The sequence below is a fragment of the Prionailurus viverrinus genome, chromosome B3, assembly GCF_022837055.1.
Source record: "Prionailurus viverrinus isolate Anna chromosome B3, UM_Priviv_1.0, whole genome shotgun sequence".
NCBI classification, from domain to species: domain Eukaryota; kingdom Metazoa; phylum Chordata; class Mammalia; order Carnivora; family Felidae; genus Prionailurus; species Prionailurus viverrinus.
In genome coordinates, this window is record NC_062566.1 from 35154932 (window position 1) to 35180925 (window position 25994).

The 25994-nt window shown below is 50.6% G+C and overlaps 1 protein-coding gene across 2 annotated transcripts in view; it reads left to right on the top strand.

Moving 5' to 3' along the window:
* The window catches only part of IGDCC4 (immunoglobulin superfamily DCC subclass member 4), a 40481-nt gene that overhangs the window by 8626 nt on the left and 5861 nt on the right, over positions 1 to 25994 (top strand). The window contains exons 2-16 of one of the 2 annotated variants that reach the window (XM_047864351.1): positions 648 to 992; positions 1664 to 1805; positions 9411 to 9547; positions 10852 to 10992; positions 14718 to 14873; positions 15677 to 16090; positions 16615 to 16779; positions 17318 to 17455; positions 18342 to 18515; positions 19519 to 19758; positions 19911 to 20012; positions 22196 to 22379; positions 23142 to 23269; positions 24822 to 24992; positions 25245 to 25382. In XM_047864351.1, coding sequence (XP_047720307.1) covers positions 648 to 992; positions 1664 to 1805; positions 9411 to 9547; positions 10852 to 10992; positions 14718 to 14873; positions 15677 to 16090; positions 16615 to 16779; positions 17318 to 17455; positions 18342 to 18515; positions 19519 to 19758; positions 19911 to 20012; positions 22196 to 22379; positions 23142 to 23269; positions 24822 to 24992; positions 25245 to 25382 — 2775 coding nt within the window. The remainder of the gene's footprint in view (positions 1 to 647; positions 993 to 1663; positions 1806 to 9410; positions 9548 to 10851; positions 10993 to 14717; positions 14874 to 15676; positions 16091 to 16614; positions 16780 to 17317; positions 17456 to 18341; positions 18516 to 19518; positions 19759 to 19910; positions 20013 to 22195; positions 22380 to 23141; positions 23270 to 24821; positions 24993 to 25244; positions 25383 to 25994) is intronic. The other variant, XM_047864352.1, reaches the window with a different exon arrangement.

A 25994-nucleotide genomic window follows, 5' to 3' on the forward strand; every position in this document is an offset into this window, starting at 1 on the left:
ACCATCCAGAATGTACAAGTCAGTGGTCTTTCTGATGTTCACAGGTTTGCACGACCATCACCACTGGCTAATACCAGAACATTCTCATCACCCAAAAAAAGAAACATCATATCCTTTTGCCATGGTTCCTCATTCTTCCCTCTCCTTAGCCCCTGGCAGCCATTCATCTACTTTCTGTCTTTGTGGATTTGCCCATTCTGGACATTTCCTAGAAATGAGATTGTATAATATGTACCATTTTTGCGACTGGCTTCTTTCACTTAGCAGAAAGTTTTTAAAGTTCATCCAGGTGGCAGATAGTGGTACTCTCATTTCTTCTGATGGCTGAGGAATATATTTAGCCACTCATCAGGTGCTGGGCATTTGGGTTGTTTCTCCTTTTCACCTATTATGAAGAATGTTGCTGCGAACTGTGTTTTTTGGCTGATGAAGAAATTGAGCAGCCAGGGAAGGTGGGCGCGGAGAAGGGCGGCAGACTGCCCAAGATCACAGGTGATGGGGCGGAGCCAAGGATCTGGATGCAGATCTCTCTATGGGACCTCTTCCACGAGCTGCCCCAGCCCCTGGGCAGGTGACCGAGGATCTGGAGGCTGTGGAATGCGGGAGGACCCACACTAACAGCCCTGGTCCTTGCCCTCTCTGTGCAGGTGAACTGCCGTGGCCCCCGGAGACAACAGTGGAGCTGAGTTGTGGGGCAGGGCCACTGCAAGTGATCCTGGGCCCAGAGCAAGCTGCAGTGCTGGACTGCGGTCTGGGGGCTTCCGGACCCCCCACCAGCATCACGTGGAGCAAGGATGGAGGCTCTCTGCCTGAGCACGACTACCTGCGCCTGCTACCAAATGGCTCCTTATGGCTGTCTCAGCCGCTAGCACCTGAGAGCAGTGAGGAGGCGGGCCCTGGGAACTCAGAGCTCATTGAGGGCAACTATTCCTGCCTGGCCCATGGCCCCCTTGGAGCGGTGGCCAGCCAGGCCGCAGTGGTCAAGCTCGCCAGTAAGTGCCTGCAACCGGGGGCTGAACTGAGACCCGGGAGGCCTGGGGCGCGGGAAGTGTGGTCTCCATTAGCTCCTTGCACAAAGGCCTATCTCTTGAGCTCACTCCACTTTCCTCTGCTCAGTAGGTCCTTTCCTGGTGTGGCTGCCTTTGCCCCCCCCCCCCCCCTTTCCTTCCTCCTTTTCTTTCCCTTTGAGTTTGAGAGTCTAGAGTTGTGCTCTCCTCCAGGAAGCCCTTCAGAAAGTCTTGTAAGAGTGGGGGGCACTGGAGCAGGTGGAGTACCTGGACAAGCCCCATCATCCAGCCCGGGTGGGGGGCGGTTCTCAAGAGACACAAGATCACCGTGAAGAAATTTTAGGCCAGAAGAAATGTGCATCTTACTGCAGTCTGGCCATGATGGTGATGTTAGGGGTTGGGAGGCAGTGCTTTGCGCTTCATTCTGACACAGCATCTGACCAGTAGTCTCCACTTCTTACCCCCCCCCCCCGGCTGCCTCTTCAACTGTGTCTCTGTTGGCTGGCATTTGCTCTGCTTGTGTTTCTGTCACCTTGTACTTCTCTGTCTCTCTGTGTGTGCATGTGCGTGCCTGTGTGTGTTTCACTGTCTGTGCCCCCTGTCTTTTCCGGGCTCCTCTCCTGTCTCTGCCCATGCATCTCTGTCCTCACCCCCAGCACTCGCAGGCTTCTCTCTGCACCCGGAGTCTCAGGTGGTGGAGGAGAACGGGACTGCTCGGTTTGAATGCCACATTGAAGGGCTGCCAGCACCTGTCATTACTTGGGAGAAGGACCAAGGGCCGGTGCCCGAGGAGCCTCGGTGAGTGTCCTATGGGGAGTGGGCGGTGGGTAGGCCAGAGAGGGCTCTGGGATGTGCTCAGGAACTGGGATTCTTACAGCCACAGTGGCTCCATTTGCCTAAACTGGTTTAGGGGCCAACCACTGCCTGACTCTCAGCTCACATCCGGTCCCCGAGAGAAGTTGGGCAGAGTTTTTACTCCTTGCAAAGAATGCCACCCACTAAGCTATGGAGCTTGGGTATGGCGTAGTGATAGAGCCCTTCAGAGCATATCTAGCCCAAGCACTTGCCTTACTGAAGAGGAGATTGAGGGCCACAGAGGAGCAGAGGCTGGTCCTAAGACTTGATCCCTACTGTGGCCTCCTGGCTAGGCCCAGATGTACATGCAGCACGAGCAGAGAGCACGAGGCTCATTTGCTTCTGTGGACTCTGAGTTGGTCTCATGACACGGTTGTCACCCCATGGATTCTTACATCTTTGGAAATGCAGCTCCAAGGCCTTTCCCAGTCACCCTACGGTCCTCTGCCTACATCTCTCTAGCTGTAGTTACCAGCTCGCTTTCTCCTTCTCTCCTGGTGGAGGTGGGGCTCCTTGGCCTCAGAAACACTGGTTTCCAGGTCTCTCTGCCCTGGGACTAATCTGTCTTGAGTGTTGAGTTGTCCCAGCTGCTCTGACTTTTGTTCACATCTAGGTAAGCGGTACAGGTATAGGAGAAACTTCCATTTGGTAGAAGGGCCACAGGGCATATTCCTGCAACAGAAGTGAGGGAGGAAGAAGGGCAGGAGGTCATGCTGCTGATTCAGGTTGTTGCTTAGCCTGTTCCTCCTCACAGAGGCCCCTCGCACTCAGCTTCATTCTCCCCACCCATGAAATTAAAAGAAAAAAATAAAGGAAAGAGATTAGATCATCGTTATTTGTAAAACAATAGTCACTAAATGTGCTTCTCGAAAAAAAGTATTCTGTGGTCAAATAAGGCCGGGAAAACTACCTACAAATCCCCTTCTTGGAGCTGGCAAGGCTCTGACAAGTCCTGTATGGAAAATCCGTTAAACTTGTTGAACCAAGCACTTCATAGTCTCCTCGGCCCACAGCCCCTCTTGCAGCAACCCTGTTAACATCCCATGAATGAGCATTCTAGGGAGTGACCTTGGAAATGCTGACCTGGCCTTTCTAGGGCTGACGTTTTAACTTCTGTGGCTTCCAAAATGTGGGCCCCTTGCTGCTTTTGGTCGGTGCTTCCTGAGAGTTGCTGGGCAAGAACCAAGTGAGGGCCTACTCTTGACAGCCACCAGAGAGTAGGAGAGAGCAGAGAAGTCTCCCCGTCAAAAGGCACAACAGGTCCCCATTTAATGAGAGCTGTGTTTTCTCACTTAATTCTTCCCATCATCCTTCAAGGTAGATGTTTCTTATTTTCCATATTTTCCTCTACTTACTTTTAGTTTATATTCCTAGAAGATGCGTTTTTCATGTTCATGTAAGCAAAAAAGAAGAAGCCCTTATCATCCATAGAAAGCCTCTGTTAGTTTTGATGCCTGTCCTCTGGAATTTTCCCCTATGTGTTTAGAAATACCCTCTTTTAAAATGTGGATTATACTGTACATACTGGGGTTTTTTGTTTGTTTGTTTTAAGTAAACTCTATACCCAACGTGGGGTTCAAACTCATAACCCCAAGATCAAGAGTTGTGTGCTCTACCTACTGACCCAGCCAGGCCCCCCATACTGGGATTTTTTGCTCAATCACCTTTTTTTCCAAAACAAAAATAGAATTATAGCGCAACTTTTACTTTTTTAAAATTTAACACATCACGAACATCCTCCCAGGTCTATACATATGGCTACGGCAGATAGTACTATTTGGATTGTTAAACAAGAGACCTAAGGATCAGAGACAGAAGTAACTTGGCCCAGGGGCACCTGGGTGGCTCATTCGGTTAAGCGTCCAACTTTGGCTCAGGTCATAATCTCGTGGCTCGTGAGTTTGAGCCCCGTGTCAGGCTCTGTGCTGACAGCTCGGAGCCTGGAGCCTGCTTTGGATTCTGTGTCTTCCTCACTCTCTCTTACCCTCCCCTGCTTTTGCTCTCTCTCTCAAAAATAAATAAACATTTTAAAAAAAGAAGAAGTAACTTGGCCCAGGTCACACAGCTAGTACACAGAGTGTGGGATGCTAGAGACTTGGCATGAATGACACACAAGCCGCCTGTGATTTGGTGGTTGGGGTGGGGAGGCTGCGGGGTCTGAAGAAGTTCATGCTACAGATGGGCTTAAAGGTCAGGTGGTCCAACTGTGGCTCCGAGCAGAGAAGTTACTTTCCCAAAGTTTCTCAGCAAATAGTAGGGCTCCCTTGCCTCCCAGCATCTAGTCCGGGCATCATCCTATGAAGCCGCAGGCCTCTTCTAGGAGTATGGAGCTGCCAGTTCCTGGGCCCTGGGAGTGTTTGCCCCCAAGTTCTCTGAAAAGTGATCCTCATCTATAAATAAGCCAGGCTCACATGTCCCAGCGCATTGTGTAGGGGGAATAAAGAAATGTCTAAAACAGCAACTTGATTGTGCCCAAGGTATGTATTTTTACACATGCCCAGATATAGCACATGTACAAATATGCTATTCATAAACTCAGCCCAGGGTGTGAAGGAGCCCGTATGCCTCGGTGTAGGGTGTGCGCGTGTGCAGTTAATCAACACACTCTGTCAAGGTATGTGTACATATGTTTGGAACTGATGGTGAAGACTAGACCCTGAGGCAATTCCCTGGTACTTATACTAATTTCTAACAATAAGGGATCATTTTCCTTCCACGGGAACCAGTAATCAATGAGAGCAATGTTTCCCAAATCCCAGGCTTTCACAAACCCCCCTTATAATTTTGGCCATCCCTAAACCATTTATTCAATCGCGTACTCAATACATGTCTTTAAACCAACCCTCTTTTGTAACTTTAACACGAATTGAAAAGGAGCATTATTTCCCCTCAGTAAAAAGGAAAACCGGCAACACTTAACATAAATAGAAGGTAGCCATAAAAATAAATACATAACCACTGGAATAAAAAATGTGTGTCTGTGTCTGGAGCCACGTGAAATAATTTTGTTATCACCACTCACACTTGAAAAACATGGCACCGCCTGGTTAAGCATCCGATTTCAGCTCAGGTCATGATCTTGAAGTTCACAAGTTCAAGCCCCGTGTCGGGCTCTGTGCTGAGAGCTCAGAGCCTGGAGCCTGCTTCAGATTCTGCGTGTGTGTGTGTGTGTGTCTGTGTGTGTGTGTGTCTGCCCCTCCTCTGCTCACACTCTGTCTCTCTCTCAAAAATAAACATTTAAATACACAAATAAATAAAACATGACACTAATGGACCTCAATACCTTAGGATCCCTAGTCCAGTCTCCTGCCCTACCCATCTCCCCGTGCCCAGGGTGTCTGTCAACCTCAAGTGACCCTTGGCCAGTGTCCCGTTTATCTAGGTGGATCTCTGAAGGGCTCAGGGTCGGGGCTCCTTGGCCCTTATGAAATTCAGAGCAGCTATGTCATTTCTACTATGTTCTTTTTGTTGTTGTTAAGTAATCTCTACACCCAACGTGGGGCTCCAACTCATGACCCGGAGATCAAGAGTCCCATGCTCTACAGACTAAGCCACCCAGGTGTCCCTCTAATGTATTTTTAAATCCCTGGTTCCAAGTAGCCTTTTGGAGGTGGGGCAGCAGGCTGAAGCTCAGGCTTGGAAAGAGAATGATCCCTTCCTTTTGGAGAGAGGTTGCTTTTCATTCTGTAAGTAGCTATTTTTATTTGAAATTTGAATTGATTTTAAAATAATAAAACATAAAGGGACACCTGGGTGGCTCAAGCAGTTAAGCGTCTGATTTCGGCACATGTCGTGATCTCACAGTTCGTGAGTTCTAGCGCCACATCGGACTTGGCTGTCAGCGCGGAGCCTGCTTTGGATCCTCTGTCCCCCTCTCTCTCTGCCCCTCCCCCACTGTTTTCTTTCTGTCTCTCTGTCTCTCAAAATAAATAAATAAACTTAAAAAAATAAAATGAAATAATAAAACATACCAATTTAATGGAAAAAAGTCATCCACCAACTGAACACAGACAGTTGTTACTATTGTGATTATTCCCTCCCGGTCTTTTAAAATATGGGTAGAGTTTTGGGGCGCCTGGGTGGCGCAGTCGGTTAAGCGTCCGACTTCAGCCAGGTCACGATCTCGCGGTCCGTGAGTTCGAGCCCCGCCGTCGGGCTCTGGGCTGATGGCTCAGAGCCTGGAGCCTGTTTCCGATTCTGTGTCTCCCTCTCTCTGCCCCTCCCCCGTTCATGCTCTGTCTCTCTCTGTCCCAAAAAAAATAATAAAATAAACGTTGAAAAAAAATTAAAAAAAAAAAAAAATATGGGTAGAGTTTCTATCATTGTAAGTATGTGTTTAGAATTTGTGATTCATAGATAATATTTTTAATGTGAGATAATAACACATTAGGGTCAGGGTTGTGAAGGAGGCAGGACAGAATTATTTAACCCATTTTTCAGATGAGAAAGCTGAGACCCAGACATATGATATCATTTGGTAAAGTCACATATGCTGGAACGAGTTCTCCCCACTATGTCACAGCTGCTTCTATGTTAGAGCTTGGAGTTTTAAAACAAAGTGTACAAGGGCATATGTTTTTCCCAATTTAAATTTTTAAAAGTTTTATATTTCCAAACTAATAAATATTCAAAATTTTTATTTTTTAATTTTTTTAATGTTTCTTTATTTTAGAGAGAGAAACAGAGACAGACAGAATGTGAGCAGGGAAGGGGCAGAGAGAGAGGGAGACAGAATCCGAAGCAGGCTCCAGGCTCTCAGCTGTCAGCACAGAGCCCAACGTGGGGCTTGAACTCACAAACCTTGAGATCATGACCTGAGCCTAAGTCAGATGTGTAACCGACTGAGCTATTCAGGCACACCCCCCAAATTTTTTTTTTAAAACACAACAAATAAGAATTTCCAGTAATCACACTGCCAGAGAAAAATCTCCTTGAATGATGTTAAGCTTCACCATCCTTGACTTTTTCTGAGCATATCCTAACATATCATTTATCTGTTTTCCAAAAATAGAACTGCTTCCTAAAAACACTGTTTTGTGACTTTTTCCCCCCACTAACCAAAATATCTTGCACATACTTCCAAGGACAGAAAAAGATTTTAACAAAACAGAAAAGATTTTAGATGAACACAAAAGTGGTTCCATCCAGCTTTTGTTGGCTGCAGTGACAGCACCACATGTGAGGAAAGATATCCCTTCTTTCCTTCCTTCCTCCCTCCCTCTGTTTTCGTCCCTCTCCCTTCCTCCCTCCCCCCTCCTTCCTTCCTTCCTTCCTTCCTTCCTTCCTTCCTTCCTTCCTTCCTTCCCATACATAAATAAGGAAATGTTACTTGTCCAAGGAGGTATTGGCTCTTGGGTACATGAAGCACAATTTCCGTGGAAAGCCTTGGAAACTTGGGGGTTAGGAAAAGTGAACTGGTCTGGCAGAAACTCTGCAGGCAAGTTCAGCTAGCTAGAGTGAAGGAAGAGGAAGGATCTTGGAGGCAGAGTATATTAAGTGGAGGAAACCTGGATGGGGATAGAGGTGTTGTTTCCCAGATGGGTTCTGCTTGTCCTTCCCCACTGGTCCTTTCCCATCAGATTTTCCTGGCCCAGGATTTTACCTCCAACTACCCTTTGCCTCCATGTCCCTTTTCCCCTGCTGGCCCCAGCACTGACATGGGCAGCTGCTGGAGCTGAGGGTAAGATACTGGGGCAGAGGTGGGCTTACCCATGGAATGAGGGAAGGAGTAAAGCAGGTTTATGTTTTTTCTCTAAGTCTTTGGGCCATAGTAGGTCTCTAGGCCTGTGGCCAGAGTTTTCTCCCAATACCCTGAACCAGTCCCCCTCTCCTGTGTTTAGATTTTTTCATAGCCCATTTTCCAGTGAGCCAAGGGACCTTCATCAACCACACTGCTGCCCCACTCCCTCTCTAACTTTGGCCCAGTCTACATCCGGGGACCAGCACCATTTGCTCTATGGAGAAACTAGGACTCTCAACCTTGAGCTGACCCTTCAAGGATCATGGTTGGAGGATTCAGGAAGACGCATTCCCCTGCTACTTGGGCCAGAGCCCATTCTGCCTACCACACCCCCAGACCCATGGACACTGCCTTGCCCGGATTGCATTATCTCTCAAGCAAGGTCTCTGAGCCTTTCTAATCTGAGTGGCTTTTCAGCCTCTAACCAAGAGGGCAGAGAACACCCCCTTCATCCATTACCCCTCGTAAGTAATGTATGCATTGACTGGGGCTTGCTAGCGACCTTGTCCCTTCCACGGGTATTCTCAACCATTTAATGGCTGGTGAGACAGGCAGGTAAGAAGAACATGGGATTTGGAACCAGGAGACCTGGGTTCAAGTTTTAACTCTGCTCCAGCTGTGAGACCCTGGGAAAATACCCTGCTGCCTCTGAGCCTTAGTTTTGTCACCAGTAAAATGGAGGTTGTGATGTCCTCTATCTCTTCAGATTGTTTTGGCTCAGATGACACTGTATGAATAAAATGGATTTTTATCAGGGAGGGAGGAGGTAACATAGGCAGGGAGTAAACAAATTGACACTGTATAGAAGGCTGTGTAAGTCTTGCATTGTCAGCTCTCAGAATCCCAGGTCCCCTCCCTGGAGACAACCACCATTACCAGGGACCTTCAGTGCAAGCATATTAAGAGTCTCATGCTCTACCGACTGAGCTAGCCGGGCAGTTCAGTGCAAGCATATTAAGTGTGCATATCCCCACACACTGTTCTGCACCAAACATGATTTGGAGATTGTCCTGTTTCAGCACACATGGAGCAGCCTCCTTTTTTTTTTTTAAGTATTTTTTAAAAATGTTTATTTATTTTTGAGAGAGAGAGAGAGAGAAAGAGAGAGAAAACCATCAGGGGAGAGTCAGAGAGAGAGAAGGGAACAGAGGATCTGAAGCAGGCTCGGAGCTTCCAGCAGAGAGTCAGACACGGGGCTTGAACTCACAAACCATGAGGTCATGACCCAAGCCAAAGTCAGATGCTTAACCAACTGAGCCGCCCAGGCACTCTGAGCTGTCTCCTTTTTAACAGCTGCCTAGCATTCCATTGTGTGAATGTACTCAAACCGATTTAGCTAGTTCCCACCCTACAGATGGACACTTGGATCGTTTCCAGTCTTCTGCCTTTGTAGTTACAGTGCTGGAGTGAATATCATTAAACATGTTTTTGTGTACATGTATGAGAATATCTGTGGGATAGAGTCCTCGAAGTGGCGTTGCTGGGTCAAAAGGCATGTGCAGGGTTGATTTTAAGATCTTACCAGCTTGCCCTTGAAGGAAGCTGTATCCATTGGCAAGGCGATTGACACAGGAGTGTCTTCCCTCCATTACCTCATCCACAGAGGGTGTTAGAAAACACCCAAAGTGATCTTTGCCAACCTGATAGGTGAAAATGGCATCTTACAGCTTTCATTTGCATTTTTTTTATTATGAGAGGCTTGAAAGTAAAATGCTATCAGTAGTTCAGGCTGGAGAGGGAGGTGGACCTAGGACAGCTCCCTGCAGAGCTCCTGCCCACCTCATAGGTGCCCTCTCCCCCTTCCCAAGGCTCATCATTCTTCCCAACGGGGTCCTCCAGATCCTGGACATTCAGGAGAGTGACACAGGCTCCTACCGCTGCGTGGCCACCAACTCAGTCCGCCAGCGCTTCAGCCAGGAGGCCCTGCTCAGTGTGGCCCCCAGAGGTAAGGGGGCAGGCTGGATGGGGAAACCTGGGGATTTCTGGACCAGCCACCTCAGAGCTGGGAGGCACCTCGTGAGGTCCAAGCTCTGCCTTCAAATAGGTGACAGTGTATCAGTCCCAGTGGGCAGGTGTGGAGTACCACCCAGCAAGTCAGAAATAGAACTGGAGCTGGAACCCAAGACTCCAGACTCCCAGTCCAGCTCTCTTCCTGCAGAGGCTCTGTGTTCGCTTGGGTTGGGTGGAACATCCCAGGCTGGGGACAGAGGTGGGGAAGGGAGGCATCTGAAGATGGTGTGTCAGTGCCCTGAAGCCATGGTCCCTGCCTTTCTGTGTCTCCTGAGGACTCTGGGCATTAGGGGATTGGCTGGGCACCGAGAATCTGGTTCCCTGCAGTCTGGTGCTCCTGTCCTCTCCATTTCTCCGAAAAGTTCCTGTTCCAGTGTAACACAGTAGGAAAGGCACAGGCTCTGGGGTCGGAAAGACCTGGTTTGAATCCTGGCCTCTCTACTTGCCATCTATGTGACCCTGGGCTGTTATCAAATGTCTAGCTCAGGGAGGTTGTGAGAATAGCTGAGATAAGAGTGGAAAGCGCCTGGCACCCAGCAGGTGCACAACAGATCTTAGTTCAGGCCTCCCCGAAGGGCCTTTCACTTGCCTCCCTTTGCCATGACATCTCCCCCGAACCCTGCACTTCTGCACATCTCTTCCCATCCCCCCATCTCAAATCCCCCGCTCAGGTAAGCAGGTTTAATTCTGGTTCACTCTCTGTGCCCAGGGTCTCTGCCTCCACCTGCTGGACAAACCAGGTATTCGCCATGCTGACCCAGGGGGCCAGAGTCACAGTGAGAACTTGGCAGGGAATCCATGCTCAGGAGCTGCCAAACTGCCGGAAACTCGACCCCTACCTCCTACCTTTCCCACAGGGGAACCCAAAGCCCTTTGAAGAAAGGACTTGCCTAAGGTCACACAGTGCCTTAATGGCAGTGCTGGAACCAGAAACTATGACTGTTGACTCCACCTCCAGGCTCCAAGTCTTCTCATGACCCTGATGGTCCTCTGCCTGGAGGGAGGGTTTGATTTGGCAGGCAAGAATGGCGGTGGTGTGCCAGAGGCCAGGTTTTTCCTCTCCAAGCTCCAGGAGAAAGAGCTCTGCGGAACTATGTGGCTGCTTTTGCCCCCTGTCAGATGAAACCCTGGCTGTTCTCTGCCCCACCTGCTTCACCAGGTGATTCTGAGCATCAGGTGAGGTACTGCATGTATGGACACCTAATAGTAAGGCTGCTTGCTGGCCTGCCCTCTCTCCAGGGTCCCTGGCGTCCACCAGGGGGCAGGACGTGGTCATCGTGGCAGCCCCCGAGAACACCACAGTGGTTTCTGGCCAGAGCGTGGTGATGGAATGTGTGGCCTCAGCTGACCCCACCCCTTTCGTGTCCTGGGTCCGACAGGGTAAGTGGAGGGAGGGGACTCAAGGTCATGGGAAAGGAGGGGGTAGCATCTCATGTGTCCCCAAGTTGGGAAGCTATAAGGGTGACCACTCTATAGTCACCTACCTTTGGTGTGGTGGGAACTCCTCTTCTAGGGCCGAGTATGGGGATGGGGGAAACCTGGACAAACTTAATCATCAGTCTTTGAAGTACATTTCCTCTATGAAACACTCTAGTTCTGCCGCTCACGTAACCATTACTGAGACCCTATTTAGGGTGGTCTCAACAGTACTGCAAGTGAATGTGTGAGAGCTAGAAGGGTGCCGCGCACCCATCAAATCAGGTGAAACCAGGCCCCCACTGCTGGTCTGCAAAGCTGCTGCCGTGTGTGCTTGGCTTCATGCTGGGCACAGTGAATTTAAAAAATCAGATGAGACAGACAGGGACTCTGTGGTCTGAACTCATCATAGTCTGGGTGAGGGTGATAAAACACACACCATGAAAAGAGGTTTGCCTGTATTGGGCAGCACGTGATAAATGCCAGGTAGGACTGCGTTGCTCTCAGGGTAATGAGGATGCTGGCCAAACATCACCTTGCAGTCTGCAGAGCACTTCCTGCCAGAGCCTGGAAGAGCCCTTTGAAGGGGATAGGGGTGAGGACTATTATTCCCAGTGGACAGATGAGGAAGCTGAGGCTCAGAGAGCCAAGACCCAAACTTTAGAGCCTGTTCTCTTTCTGGTACACCACTTCCTACAGTCCTAACTGGAAGAAAAGCAAAGATTATTTTTGTTTCCATTGTCAATGAGAAGTGACCTACCTCAAATTGATAACAGAAGTCTTAAACCCTGCCCTCTTTACCTTTCTTCCCTGACTCAGTCTACTACCCTACACTGGCTCCTTTACATAAGTTTGTACCTCATATTCAAAAGAGTATGCAATCGGGGCACCTAGGTAGCTCAATCAGTTAAGTGTCTGACTCTTGATTTCAGTTAAGGTCATGATCTCATGGCCGTGAGATTGAGCCCCATGTTGTGTGAGGCCCGCTTAAGATTTTCTGCCTCTCCCTCTGCCCCTCCCCTGTGTGTGTGTGCTCTCAGAAAGAAAGAAAGAAAGAAAGAAAGAAATGTACACATAGAGTTCAAGGAAAAATAATAAACTGAACAAGTATGTATCCCCCCGCCCCCCAGGGACATGTGAGTGGCTCAGTCAGCTGAGCGTCAGACTTCAGCTCAGGTCATGATCTCACAGTTTGTGAGTTCAAGTCCCACGTCCGTCTTGCTGCTGTCAGGCTGTAGCTCCGAGACTGCTTTGGATCCTCTGCCCCCTCTCTCTGCTCCTGCCCCACTTGTGCTTTCCCAAAAATAAACAAATATTTTAAAAATGAAAAATAAATAAAAAAATAAAAAGTATATATCCCCCCACCCAAGCTGGTGAGATGTAACAGTGCTGGTGTCTTTGGGCCTCCCCAACCTGCACACCTCATTGGATTTGTGATACTTAGTTATTGGGATCCTGGGGCCAGCAGGACCCTCATACTATTATTGGAATGAGCCTGTGGTATAACCCAGAAATTCTAATATCAGTGTTTCTCAAATCCTGACTTTGTATCATGATGACCCAGGGAGCTTATTAAAACTGCAGACTCCCTCCCTTCATGCCTGGTCACTTGTGAACCAGGAATCTTAATGTTTAACAACTGCCCTAGGTCCTTGCTGCTGAAAGTGTGGTCTTTGGACCTACCACCTGCACCTACTTAGAAATGCAGAGTCTGGGGCATGCCCCAGGCCTCTGCATCTTAAGTTTCCTTGAGATTCTGTGATTCGAGTACACTGTGAGGGTTTGAGAATTGCTGTCCCAGAGAATCCTGATACCTATGGGAGCTCCCTTACAGAAAGTCTGTTAATAGCACTCCTGGACAGAGACTGGGAAGAGAAAGCCTGGAAAAGGATTTCCTTCCTGATATGCTGGTCACTGTTCCTTTCCTAGACACTTACTCCACAAAGTCAGGGAAGAGACATAGCTTTTTGTTTTGTTTTCTTCTGATTACAAAAGTTGTGTGTGTTCATTGTAGAAAACTAGGGAAAAGCAGAAACAGAAAACATTCCATTTAATCTCTCTTTGAGAGATTAAAATTGTTAACATACAAGTGTATTTTCTTCCAGATTTTCTTCTATGCATATGTGCATTTTTCCCTAAAATTGAGAGTAGTTCCAAATCTTACTTTCAGTCCACAGCATATCATAAGCATTTTTCCATCTCTAAAACTTTTTCAAAAAGTAATTTTATTTTATTTTTTAAGACTCCATGCCCAACATGGGGCTTGAACTCATGACCCTGGGATCCAAGCGTCAGATGCTCTACCGACTGAGCCAGTCAGGTACCCCCCAAAAAGTAATTTTAATGACTATATTCCATCATTTGAATATAGCCATAATACAACTTGCCAGTTTCTACTGTTGAATTTTTAAGTCCTTTCCAGTTATCCACTATTACAGTTAACATTACAGTGATCAGCCCTGTTCATATCTCCCCAGGACAGCTGCCCACAAATGGGATCCCTGGGTCAAAGTCAAAGTGGAGACCCCATTAGCATTTACCCTTTCTCTGGCATTGCAGCTTACCTTTTAAAAAACCTTTCCTAATTTGGGGCACCTGGGTGGCCCATTTGGTTAAGCATCCGACTTTGGCTCACGTGTTAGGTTCAGGTCATGATTTCACAGTCCATGAGTTTGAGCCCTTTGTGGGGCTTTGTGCTGACAGCTCAGAGCCTGGAGCCTGCTTCAGATTCTGTCTCCTTCTCCCTCTGCCACTCCCCTGCTCATGCTCTGTTTCTCTCTCTCTCTCTCTCAAAAAATAAATAAATAAATAAATAAATAAATAAATAAATAAATAAATAAATAAATAAACATTAAAATTTTTTTTAACTTTCCTAATTTGATAGGTGAAAATTAACCTCTGTGTTTTGATGTGCATTTCTTTGATTATGTAAAGCTGAACACTTTTTTGTATTTCTTGATCATTTGCATTTTTTCTCCAGATTTTCTGTTCATGTTCATAAAGCACAGGCTTTTTTTTTTTTTTAAGTTTATTTATTTGAGGGTGGGCATGCAGAGAGAGAATTCCAAGCAGGCTCTTTGCACTGTCTGTCAGCACACAGAGCCCAATATGGGGCTTGAACTCAGGAACTTGAGAGATCATGACCTGAGCCAAAACCAAGAGTGGGTAGCTTAAGGGGGGGGGGGGAACTGAGTCACCCAGATTCCCCTAAAGCATAGGCTTTTAAGATGGTTCTCATTTCATATCAAGATAAAAGTCTTCTGTATGTTCAAATCTTTGGCTTTGGTCAGATCTTTCCAGCCGTATCTTCATCATAATATTGGGACAACACCATACAGGAGGAGTGAGTTCTTGAGAGAAATGAATTTAATAATAATGATAACGGTAATAAGTGACTAGTTTACTGAGCACCTGTTAGGTGCCTGCATTGTGCCAGGCCTTCTCACAAACCTTATTTGTTTCATCCCCACAGCAGCCCTTCCAGCTAGGGGCTATCCGTCTCCCCATTTTACAGACAGAGACACTAGGGTTCACAGAGGGTCACTTGTCTAGCAAGGGGAGGAACTGAAATGCAAATAAGGGACTGCTGTGTTCTCTTAGTCCCGTGTCGAGGGGCCCCCGGATGCAAGGAGTAGATGGAGGGCCAGTCCTCGGTGCCCCCCTCCACCGCTCTTCCTCTCCTCCCCCAGACGGGAAGCCCATCTCCACGGATGTCATCGTCCTGGGCCGCACCAACTTGCTAATCAGCAGCGCGCAGCCCCGACACTCGGGCGTCTACGTCTGCCGCGCTAACAAGCCCCGCACGCGCGACTTCGCCACGGCCGCCGCCGAGCTCCGCGTGCTGGGTGAGGCGGGGTGGAGGACCCGGTAGTAGGGGCTCAGGGGGACCGGATTGGGCCGGGTCAACTAGGAGTGGGGAAGGGAAGATGGGGAGGGGGGATGGGCAAGCGGGTGTGTTAGAAGGACTGAGGGGCGACCCTGGAAGGTGGAAAAGGGCTGGAGCTAGGGGGACGGCGCTCAGGGGAGGGGCCCTTCGTTAGGGTGGGTAGTGCAGGGGACAGCTGGAGGAGGGGAAGAGCGGGAAAGGATAGGAGGAAGGGGTGGGGGAAGTTGAGGCAGGGAGAGAAGGAGAGGGGTGGTTAGGGCATGACTTGGGTGATTGGGGGGTGGCGATGGATGATCTGAGCGGGACCTAGGTAATGGGGGGAGGGGGAGGACTGAGGGTTAGGGGAGACGGTGGAGTCGTCTGGGTGGCACGAAAAACTGGGGGACGGAGTTGCTCCGGGCTGGGATAACTGTGGCGAGGGGGGAGTCTCCCCGGTGTGGGAGACACTGGAAGGAGGGGAAGAGGTTACGGTACCTGAGGGAGAGGGGTGAGGCCCAGGAGGAGCTAGGGTACTTAGGGGAGGCTCGGGAGGCCCGGGGACAACTGGGAGCGAGGAGGAGTAGGCTGGCGGCGTGGGGCTGGGGTAAACGCGGGAGGAGCAGGGGTAGGGCGGCGCCACACGCGAGTATTTGGGGGCGGGGTGACTCAGGGAGAGGGTGGAGCGAGCGGAGGGCGCGCGGCAGCCGGCCGGGGTATGCGGAGAGGCTGCAGGACCCCTGGCGGCCGGAGCGCGCGGTCAGCGTCCCCCTCCCCGCCCCCCAGCGGCCCCTGCCATCTCGCAGGCGCCCGAGGCGCTGTCGCGGACGCGGGCGAGCACGGCGCGCTTCGTGTGTCGAGCGGCCGGGGAGCCCAGGCCCGCGCTGCGCTGGCTGCACGACGGGGCGCCGCTGCGGCCCAACGGGCGCGTCAAGGTGCAGGGCGGCGGCGGCAGCCTGGTCATCACGCAGATCGGCCTGCAGGACGCCGGCTACTACCAGTGCGTGGCGGAGAACAGCGCGGGCACCGCGTGCGCCGCCGCGCCCCTGGCCGTCGTGGTGCGCGAGGGGCTGCCCAGCGCCCCCACGCGGGTCACGGCCACGCCGCTGAGCAGCTCCACCGTGCTCGTGGCCTGGGAGCGGCCCGAGCTGCACAGCGAGCAGATCATCGGCTTCTCCCTCCACTACCAGAAGGCACGCGGTAAGTCTGCTGGGGACCCGCGTGGGGGCGCCCCGAGGGGGGCACAGGTTAGAAGACGGATGGGTTGCCTTGTGGGTACCTTTGGGGATAGGGTGGGATGGAGTGGGAGCCCGCGGAACAGACCCGCATAGGTATGGGCTAGGCAGTACTCTTCGATGTGCTGGAAAGGTCAAAGTGTGCAGCACATTTCCCCCTCAGCCACAGCCTGTTATGATAGAGGAGGAAGAGGATGCTTTTCCTCCCAGAGAAAAATGCCTTGGCACTCCTGGAGCCAGTTTATTATAGCTGCAGCAGGAGTCACTTCAATTAGACAACAGAAAGAACTTCCTAGCCAGCAGAGGAATTAATACAGTGGGACTAGAGGCCAGGGAAGTCTATACTCTGGGGCTCAGATGATCTGATGATTTAGTTACAGACTATTCCAGAGACTGGGGCAATGTGAAGGATCCCTAGATAACCTCCAGCTGGTAGGCCTCTGGGAGTGGCCTTGTGACCTTCTCTTTGTCCCTGTGTCACTGCCCCAGGCATGGACAATGTGGAATACCAGTTTGCAGTGAACAATGACACCACAGAGCTGCAGGTTCGAGACCTGGAACCCAACACCGATTATGAGTTCTACGTGGTGGCCTACTCCCAGCTGGGGGCCAGCCGCACCTCTACCCCAGCACTGGTCCACACACTGGATGATGGTAGGGCCTCTAAACCTGCAGTGGGCCCCTTGGGTTCCAGAGAATTCCCTGGGGATGGTAGTTCGGCTTCTCTTTACTAGTGTTTGCCAAGGGACTTTTACCTGCCTCATGTCATCTTTTGTGCCCTGTAAGGGGGTGGGTAATGGTTCTTCCCAATTTACAGTTTAGGAAACTGAGGCCCAGAAAATGAGAGTGACTTGCCCAAGGTCAGTAGTACAGCTGGGACTTGAGGACAGGTCTTGATTCCCTCTGTCATATGGCCCTTCTCAATATCCATGTACCATCCAGTCAGGCAGGGGCCAGTGACATGAAACCATTGAATGTGGAAGATTGTGCCCCAAACCTTTTTCTGGCTTTAGGGTGGGAAGGATGTCCCCTCATCTCCAGTTTGGGGCTCCCCTGAGAGGCTCCCTTTCCTCCCTCAGATCCCGGGCCTACTTCTGACTTGCTGTGTGACCTGGGCAAGTCTCTGATCGCTCCTGGGCCTCACCTTCCACGTCGGTGGAGCAGAGCTCACGCTGATGTTCTTCTGTCTCAGTCCCCAGTGCAGCGCCCCAGCTCTCCCTGTCCAGCCCCAACCCCTTGGACATCAGGGTGGCGTGGCTGCCCCTGCCTCCCAGCCTGAGCAATGGGCAGGTGGTGAAGTACAAGATAGAGTACGGTTTGGGAAAGGAAGGTAAGTGGGGGCAGGGCTCCACCTGCCTGGGAATTATTGATGTGAAGGGCTGGCCAGAGCAGCTGAGGACCCAAGTAGAGGTGGGGAGAGTCTGAGGAAATTAAGCAGAGAGGTAGAGTAGGGAAATATGAACTTGGACAAGAGGAATGTGGGCTAGGTGTAGGGAAAGGTAAAGAGGCAAAGCTCAAGACAGGCCTGGGTTCTAGCCCCACCTCCTCTATAGCTATAGTGGGTAATGCGGTTAAGTCCCTGCCTCAGTTTCCTTATCTGTGAAATAAGGCAGGTAGCCTAGATAATCCCTGGGGTCCCTTCCAGCTCAAAAAGCAGATGAGAGAACAGGAGGTGGAGGGTATGCTTGTGGGATTGGGGAAACAGAGCATTGGGGACGGCATGTTAGGGCAGATGTAGATGATCTAGGGGAGAGGGTGTGAAAGGGATAAAGAGTTAGGAGAAGGCAAGTGGCTGCGGGGGGGGGGGGGGGGGGGGGGCAGGGTGAGAGTGAGAAAGGAGGGAAGCATGAGGAAGGGGGCTTGGGGAGGTCATCAGAGCTCCAGAAGGCAGGCGGTACCTGATGGCCTTCAGAGACAACCCCTTGTGCCTGTGTCCTAGAGTGTGTATGAAGGGATGGTCACAGACAGTTCATGGGGAAGTGCGGAGTGCATGCTGTGGTTCTCTCCACTCTGAGCTGAGGCTGATGGCCTGTGTCAGCCCAGGCTGGAGGCCCAGGAGTCAGCTCTGGAGCCATGACTGAGGGGTCAGTGCTGAGAGGGCCTTAGGCTCCCATGAGCGCCGAGGAACCACGATCTGGCGTGGAATAGTTGGTATAGGGGAGTTTAGGGGTCCTGGTCTTTAGGTGGCCACCCAGCAGCCATGTTTCCTGTCCCAGCAGATCAGGTTTTCTCCACCGAGGTGCCTGGGAATGAAACACAGTTTACGCTGAGTTCGCTTCAGCCCAACAAAGTGTATCGAGTACGGATTTCGGCTGGCACAGGGGCTGGCTATGGGACGCCCTCCCAGTGGATGCAGCACAGGACGCCCAGTATGCACAACCAGAGCCACGGTAGGGGGTCTGAGGGGAGAGGAAGGACCGTGTGTGTGTGACTGGAGTGTATGTGTGCCCTTAGAACTCAGGCCCAAACACCCTCTCCTTCAGAGACCTTCCATGGCTCCCCCTGCTTGAGGGGTAAGGGAGGCCAGGTGTAGAGGCGAAGGGCTGGCCTTTACAGACACACCTGGGCTACAGTGTCCCTTCTACCTGCGTGATCTTGGACAAACCATTCACAACTCTGAGGCTTCATTTATTGCTAAAGGTGGCATAAGGATTAATAATGCATTGTGAACAAGTGTTTAGCACATAATAAGAGCTTGTTAAATACTAGTTGCTTTTCATTGATCGTGATTGTTGGTTTTGTCAAGAGGCCCAATAATACAGTGATTAAGTGCAGACAGAACCTGGCACATATGCTCTCTGTGTGACCTTGGGCAAGTCGCTTAACTTCTCAGTTTTCTTATCTGTAAAATGGAGACAGTAGTATTTTTGTTATTTTGTAGGGTTGTGAGAATAAAACACATGTACAAAGGGCTTAGAACAGTGTCTGACACATAATAAAGCCCCACTCTTAGGCTCCAAGTCGGCTCCCCACACCAATGGCTCCTTCCCTCCTTTCCAATCTCAGCAACCCCTGCGACCCCCTTGCCTGTCAGTATCCACGCATGCATTCCTTCAGAAGAATTATGGAGCCCTACGCTGTGCCAGGTACTATCAGCACCGCCCCAGAGGTGCTCCTCGCTGACCTCTTTGCAAGCGCTCAGGAGACACGCCTACATTCTCGGCACTCTGGGTGTGTAGAATAGGCAGTTCACCTCTAGACTGAGCTCAGGCCTGGCACAAGGAGTGGTGGCTGAGTGTCCATTCACTGCAAGGAGGCTGGCAAGGCTCTCACTCAGTGCTGGCTTCCTGCTTTTGGCTTCCTCCTACCTGTCCCCCTCTCCCACCTCTGACTTCCTTCTCCTCACTTCCCATTGTCTCACCCCTTCTTCCCATCCTGCTCCTTTGCCCCCAGTCCCTTTTGCCCCTGCAGAGTTGAAGGTGCGGGCAAGAATGGAGTCCCTGGTCGTGTCGTGGCAGCCTCCCCCTCACCCTGCCCAGATCTCTGGCTACAAACTGTACTGGCGGGAGGTGGGAGCCGAGGAGGAGGAGGCCAATGGTGAGAGTCCCCCAGGGGGCCGCGGAGACCAGGCTTGGGATGTGGGGCCTGTCCGGCTCAAGAAGAAAGTGAAGCAGTATGAGTTGACCCAGCTAGGTGAGGAGGGCTGGGGGAGGGAGGGAGATGGGCATAGCCTCGGTTGGGAACGGGGCAAGCTGGGCATGGGAGTTGGGAATGGAGTGCTATCTGGGGATGAAAGAGTGGCCTCAGAGGTCCCTCTAGCCAGTGACCCCCATGACCTTCCCCAGCCCCTGGCCGGCTGTACGAGGTGAAGCTTGTGGCATTCAACAAACATGAGGACGGCTACGCAGCGGTGTGGAAGGGCAAAACAGAAAAAGCTCCCACGCCAGGTGAGGGGGCTGGGGAAGAGGGAGGAGGGCTCTGTTGAAGGGTCTGTGTGCCTCTTCCTTTCCCTTCCCTCTGGGCCAGCCTTGGTGGTCAGGCCATCCGGTAGCCTCAGCTACCCCCAGACCCATGCTCTTAGGCTCAGAGGTCCTCTTCTAGCCCCAGACAGCCTCTGTCGCAGACAGAAGCTTCAGTTGGTGCACTTTCAGGACTGCTACCGTATTTTCATTACCCACGAGCAGTGCTAATTTGGAAGGTTTGGACAGAGAGAAACCCCATGGTTAATCGGTGACTCCTGACCCTGTTTGACCTTTAAACATGTTTTAAAATACATCCACCTACATCACACTGCCTATCAGATTATCCCTCCACTCTAGGCAGGGAGAGTGTCCTTATGTGGCCCATCAGGAAAGTGAGACTCAGAGAGGTAAAGGGACTTTACCCAAGGTTGCACAGAGCCTAGACTAGAACCAGGACTCTTGGCTGCCCAACGAGTCTTTCCACTGTAGTACACTGCCTACTGGCTTTGTATGGGCCACCTTGGGTGCCCATCATGGATCCCCTCACCCCTAACTTCCCAGGCTGATTTTTAACCATGCGGTTTTGTCAAAGGAGCCCTCAACCAGGAGCCAGGAGACCTGAGTTCTAATTCCAGTTTGTTCATTCAGCAAATATTTTACTAAGTGTCTACTGCCCTGTTCTGGAAATTTAGTGATGAACAATACAGATAAGGTACCTGCTGTCATGGAGTTTATTTTATTTTATACTTATGTAATGAACACATCATCCTATAGTACTCACTATATATGTCTTAGTTTGGGCTGCTATAATAAAAATACCCCAGACCGAGTGGCTTAAACAACCATTTATTTTTCACAGTTCTGGAGGAAGTCCGAGGTCAAGGTGCCAGTAGAGTCAGTGTCTAGTGAGAGTCCACTTTCTGGTTTACAGACCATAGGCCATCTTCTCACTGTATCCTCACATGGCAGAAAGGGGGCTGGAGGGCTCTCTGGGGGGTTCTTCTACAAGGGCAGTTATGTGCTGAAAGTTTGTGTCTCCCTCTCCATCCCCACAATTCATACATTGAAACTCTACCCTCCAATATGATGTACTAGGAGGTAAATAGGATTAGATGAGGTCGTGAGGGTGGAGCCCTTATGAATAGGATTGATGCCCTTATAAATGTCACAAGAGAGCTCACGGACTCTCTCTGCTGTCCTCCATAATATCATACAAGGAGAAGTTGGCAGTCTTTAGCCCACAAATGGGCTCTTACCAGAACTTGAGCATGCTGGCATCCTGATCTTAGACTCCAGCTTCCATAACTGTGGGAAATAAATTTCTTTTGTTTATAAGCCACCCAGTCTATGGTACTTTGTTATAGCAGCCTGGATGGACAAAGATAGGAAATAATCCCATTCATGAGGGCACCACCATGTGTTCAAATGTCAACATAGGAATCTGGCAGGAGGCGCAAACATTCAGTTCATAACAATATGCAAGATGCTTTTCTTTTTTTTTTATTTATTAAAAAAATTTTTTTTTTACATTTATTTCTTTTTGAGAGACGGAGACAGAGCACAAGTGTGGGAGGGGCAGAGAGGGAAGGAGACAGAATCCAAAGCAGGCTCCAGGCCCTGAGCTGTCAGCACAGAGCCTGATGCGGGGCTCGAACTCATGGACCGCGAGATCATAACCTGAGCCAAAGTCGGACACTCAACCGACTGAACCACCCAGGCGCCCCTGCAAGATGCTTTTCTATGTACTTAACAAATAGTAACTGATTTAGTCCTCATAACAATACTATGAGGTAAGTATATTATCAGCTCCACTGACAGAATAAGGACTGGAGGCAGAGAGAGATTAAGTAACTTCTCCCAGGTCACACAGCTAGTACATGGCAGACCTAGAATTGGAACCAGGGTAACCTGGCTCTAAAATCTGCTTTTAATTGCCATGATTTGTTGCCTCTCTCTATACAGTTTGCTATTTACATGACCTTGGCCAAAATCACTTAAATTCTTGGGAGCCTCAGTTTCCTCATCTGTGAAGTGGGAATGATGCTACTCAACTCTCAGGATCGGAGGAGAGAGGGTGAAAATAAGTGCCTTGGGAACTTCAAACCACTGCACATATTTCGGGATGAGTATCCTCCCTCCTTTCCCCACACTCTGTTTTCACCTTCCAGACTTGCCCATCCAGAGGGGACCACCCTTGCCCCCCGCCCACGTCCATGCGGAATCAAACAGCTCCACATCCATTTGGCTTCGGTGGAAAAAGCCAGACTTCACCACGGTCAAGATTGTAAACTATACTGTGCGCTTCAGCCCCTGGGGGCTCAGGAATGCCTCCCTGGTCACCTATTATACCAGGTAGGGAAGCCAGCTAATGCTGTGAGGGGGGAGGAAGGCAGCAGCTGGTGATGGGGGGGGGGGAGCCCCAGGGATTCAGGAACCTTTCATGGCTCACATGTTGCACTGTGGCACACTGAGGGTCTGATGCCCTGATGGTGACAGGTGGAAAAGGGGAGTCCTGTTATCCCATCCCCTCACACAGAACCTCATACTCAACCCCAGAGAATGTGATGCAGGAAAGACCCATTTCTTCAACCTCAGAGGCCTCTTGACATGATGGGGAGGAGAGAGCCCAGATGCTGTGCTGAGAGGGCCCCCAGTCAGATTGGAAGGCACAGCCATTGCCCTGAGGAGCTGTTGGTTTGGCAGAGGAAAAATTGCATAAAAATATGAGAGAAAACACTACAAAGCAAGTAAAATAGGCTAAAGTAGAAAAACACGATAGTTATGTACAGCTGCAACTAGAGGACAATTAAGTCAAGGAAAAGATGCATCAGAGATGGTTCCTTGAGTGCTCAATGACTTGGATTAATCCAGGCAGGTTTCCTGGAGCAGGACGCCTAGTTCGGAGATTGGACAGAATACCTTGGGAGCAGCGTACATCCAGACCTCTCTGTAGGGCCCCTGGGTGGTGTCAGCGGCCCCCATGCCAGAGAGTAGATTCCCTGCCCAGGGTGGGGCCTGAGCTGGGCTGGGCTGGACTGGGGGAGTGGATTTGGAGGGGCCTGCCCTGCTAGAAGGGGGTGCCTGAAGCACCAGTCACATTTCTTGCCTCAACAGTTCTGGAGAAGACATCCTCATTGGTGGGCTGAAGCCGTTCACCAAATATGAGTTTGCAGTACAGTCCCACGGAGTGGACATGGACGGGCCTTTCGGCTCCGTGGTGGAGCGCTCCACCCTGCCTGACCGTGAGTGGCCCCCTTGCCAGCAGTCCATCTTTTACAACCAATCCTTCTTGCCCAACGGCCTTCTTGTTTTTTTTTTTTTAATTTTTTTTACATTTATTTATTTTTGATAGAGCACAAGTTGGGGAGGAGCAGAGAGAGAGAGAGAGAGAGAGAGAGAGAGAGAGGGAGACACAGAATCCGAAGCAGGCTCCAGGCTCCGAGCTGTCAGCACAGAGCCCGACGTGGGGCCCGAACTCACAAGCTGTGAGATCACGACCTGAGCCAAAGTCGGACGCCCAACCGACTGAGCCACCCAGGCACCCCGGGCCTTCTTTTTTGATACGTCCCTCAGAGCCCCATTTCTGTCTATCATTGACTTTGCATTTGTGTAGGCCAGTCCTGTGCTTTAGGCATAAACATAATAAGATTTAGAGGAGTGGCTTCTTTTATGGGACTGCCAAGACCTCACTGAGTTGGTGAAGAGGGGCCAGGTCCCGGAGGCGTCATGGATTCTACATTTGGGTCTCCATCCTGCCCCTGGCACACAGGAAACCTTGGGCAGATCCCTTCCCCATTGGGCCTCTGTTTCCCCATCTGTAACAAGAAAGGATGGGGCCACTCACTGTCCAAGTCTGTGACTGTGTAACCTCTAGAAATGGCATTCCAAGACAAATGGGTTTTTGTTCTCATAGCAGAGGCTCTTCAGTTCTATCAGCCCTAAAACTGTTTACCTTCCCATAGACAGAAGACCTTTGTCCCAGGATCTGATATAGGAAGACGTTTGGGGGGGTGGGGGTGAGAGCTCTGCACTCATGGATTTGTTCTTTAAAAGCACTCCTTACAAATTGTTTCTCACCTACTTATGACTTCAGTTATTGTGGTCTTCAATTGCATAGGAAGTTGAGGGGGCCCCATTGTTTTCTCAGAGGAGACTTTATGACATTGGCTCCCCAGCACAACTGGCCGTGCTACAGACAGGGGATGTTTTCTCCTTTTGCAGATGGAGGGGTGGGAGACTAGAGCTGAGAGTCAAAGAGGGTTCTGACGGCCTGTAATGCTGTGGCTGTCTTACACCTTAGAGCCTTGGGTCCCCATCTCATCCTCTGCCAAGCCTTGAAGACCTGAAACCCCAAATATCTGACCCTTTCCAACTCATTAGTCACCTGTGTCCCTACTTCTCACCCTTCCTCATTCACCCCCATCCCCCGGGATCAGCTTCTTCTCTAAAAACAGAACACAAAGACTTCCAAGGTTGTACTTCTCACACTGGGCTTCCCATGACCCTTAGGACCCGTGTCAGGGGCAGACATAGACAAAGGCTATATAGGGCATCAATGAATTTTACTTGAAGACTTGGAGAGTTTCTGGGAGGGGAGAAATAGTGAAACCTTTCCAGCTGTTTTCCAGAAACTCCCCAGTTAGAGATCATATCTCATTTTGTTTTGTGGCTTGTGGTTTGTCCAGTGAAGGAGGAGAAAGGGAGGCCATGTCCTCATGCCCCATCTCCCAGCTGCCCCCAGAGCTGGGGCTCTCAGTGACTGTGCCTCTCCTCATCTCTTCCCCGGCACCCCAGGGCCCTCAACGCCCCCATCCGACCTGCGCCTGAGCCCCCTGACGCCATCCACCGTTCGGCTGCACTGGTGTCCCCCGACGGAGCCCAATGGCGAGATCGTGGAATATCTGATTCTATACAGCAACAACCACACCCAGCCCGAGCACCAGTGGACCCTGCTCACCACGGAGGGTGAGGGCTCCCACACCAGGGCATCTGAGCAAGAGCTTCCACACTCTCTCTCCCTTTCTCAACCTCTCCAGTGGCTGGGTTAGTGGTGAGAGTGTGGCTGAGGTTTGTCCCGGGGGTTTCTAGAAGGAAGAGGCAGAAGCTAGTGCCTGAGTGGGAGAGCATACCTTCCGAGTCCTGCTTCCCAGGCTATCTCTGCATCCCATCCCCACCCAGCCCCCCAACCCTGCTCTCCCTGCTTCCCCCTGCCCCCAGGAAACATCTTCAGTGCTGAGGTACACGGCCTTGAGAGTGACACGAGGTACTTCTTCAAGATGGGGGCACGCACAGAGGTGGGGCCTGGGCCCTTCTCTGGTCTGCAGGATGTGATCACTCTCCAGGAGAAGCTCTCAGGTATGAGGGCAGGGAGGGAAAAGTGGGTCCATCCTGGGACAGCCTAAGTTCTTCTGAGGCCCCTCAAGTTGACCTCTAATCCTAAAGTTATCTCTTCCAAGGCCCTGTTCCCAGGCACAACTCCCATTTCATCGTTTTGGACAGCTGGCCTCGTAGTTTGGTGCAGAGAGGACAAATTTGAAGGGGAAATTGGGTGTAGTTCAGTGGTGATTCAGTCGAGAGGTCAGACTTGTGGGAGACTGGCTTTGTTCTTTGGGAAATTGCTTTGATTGGAGGATTGGTTTGGAGACATGACGAGCCTTATGGAGTGGGAGTGGGCAACAGAACTGACTATATAATTTGCAGGGCCAAGTGTGAAACGAAAATGTGGGGCCTTTCTTTAAAAATTAGAATTTCGGGGCACCTGGGTGGCTCAGTTGGTTAAGCATCTGACTTCAGCTCAGGTCATGATCTCACCATTCGTGAGTTCGAGCCCTGCATCAGGCTCTATGCTGACAGCTCAGAGCCTGGAGTCTGTTTCGGATTCTGTATCTCCCTCTCTCTCCTTCCCCCACTTGTACTCTGTGCCTCTCTCTCTCAAATATTATTTTAAAAAAAATTAGAATTTCAAGA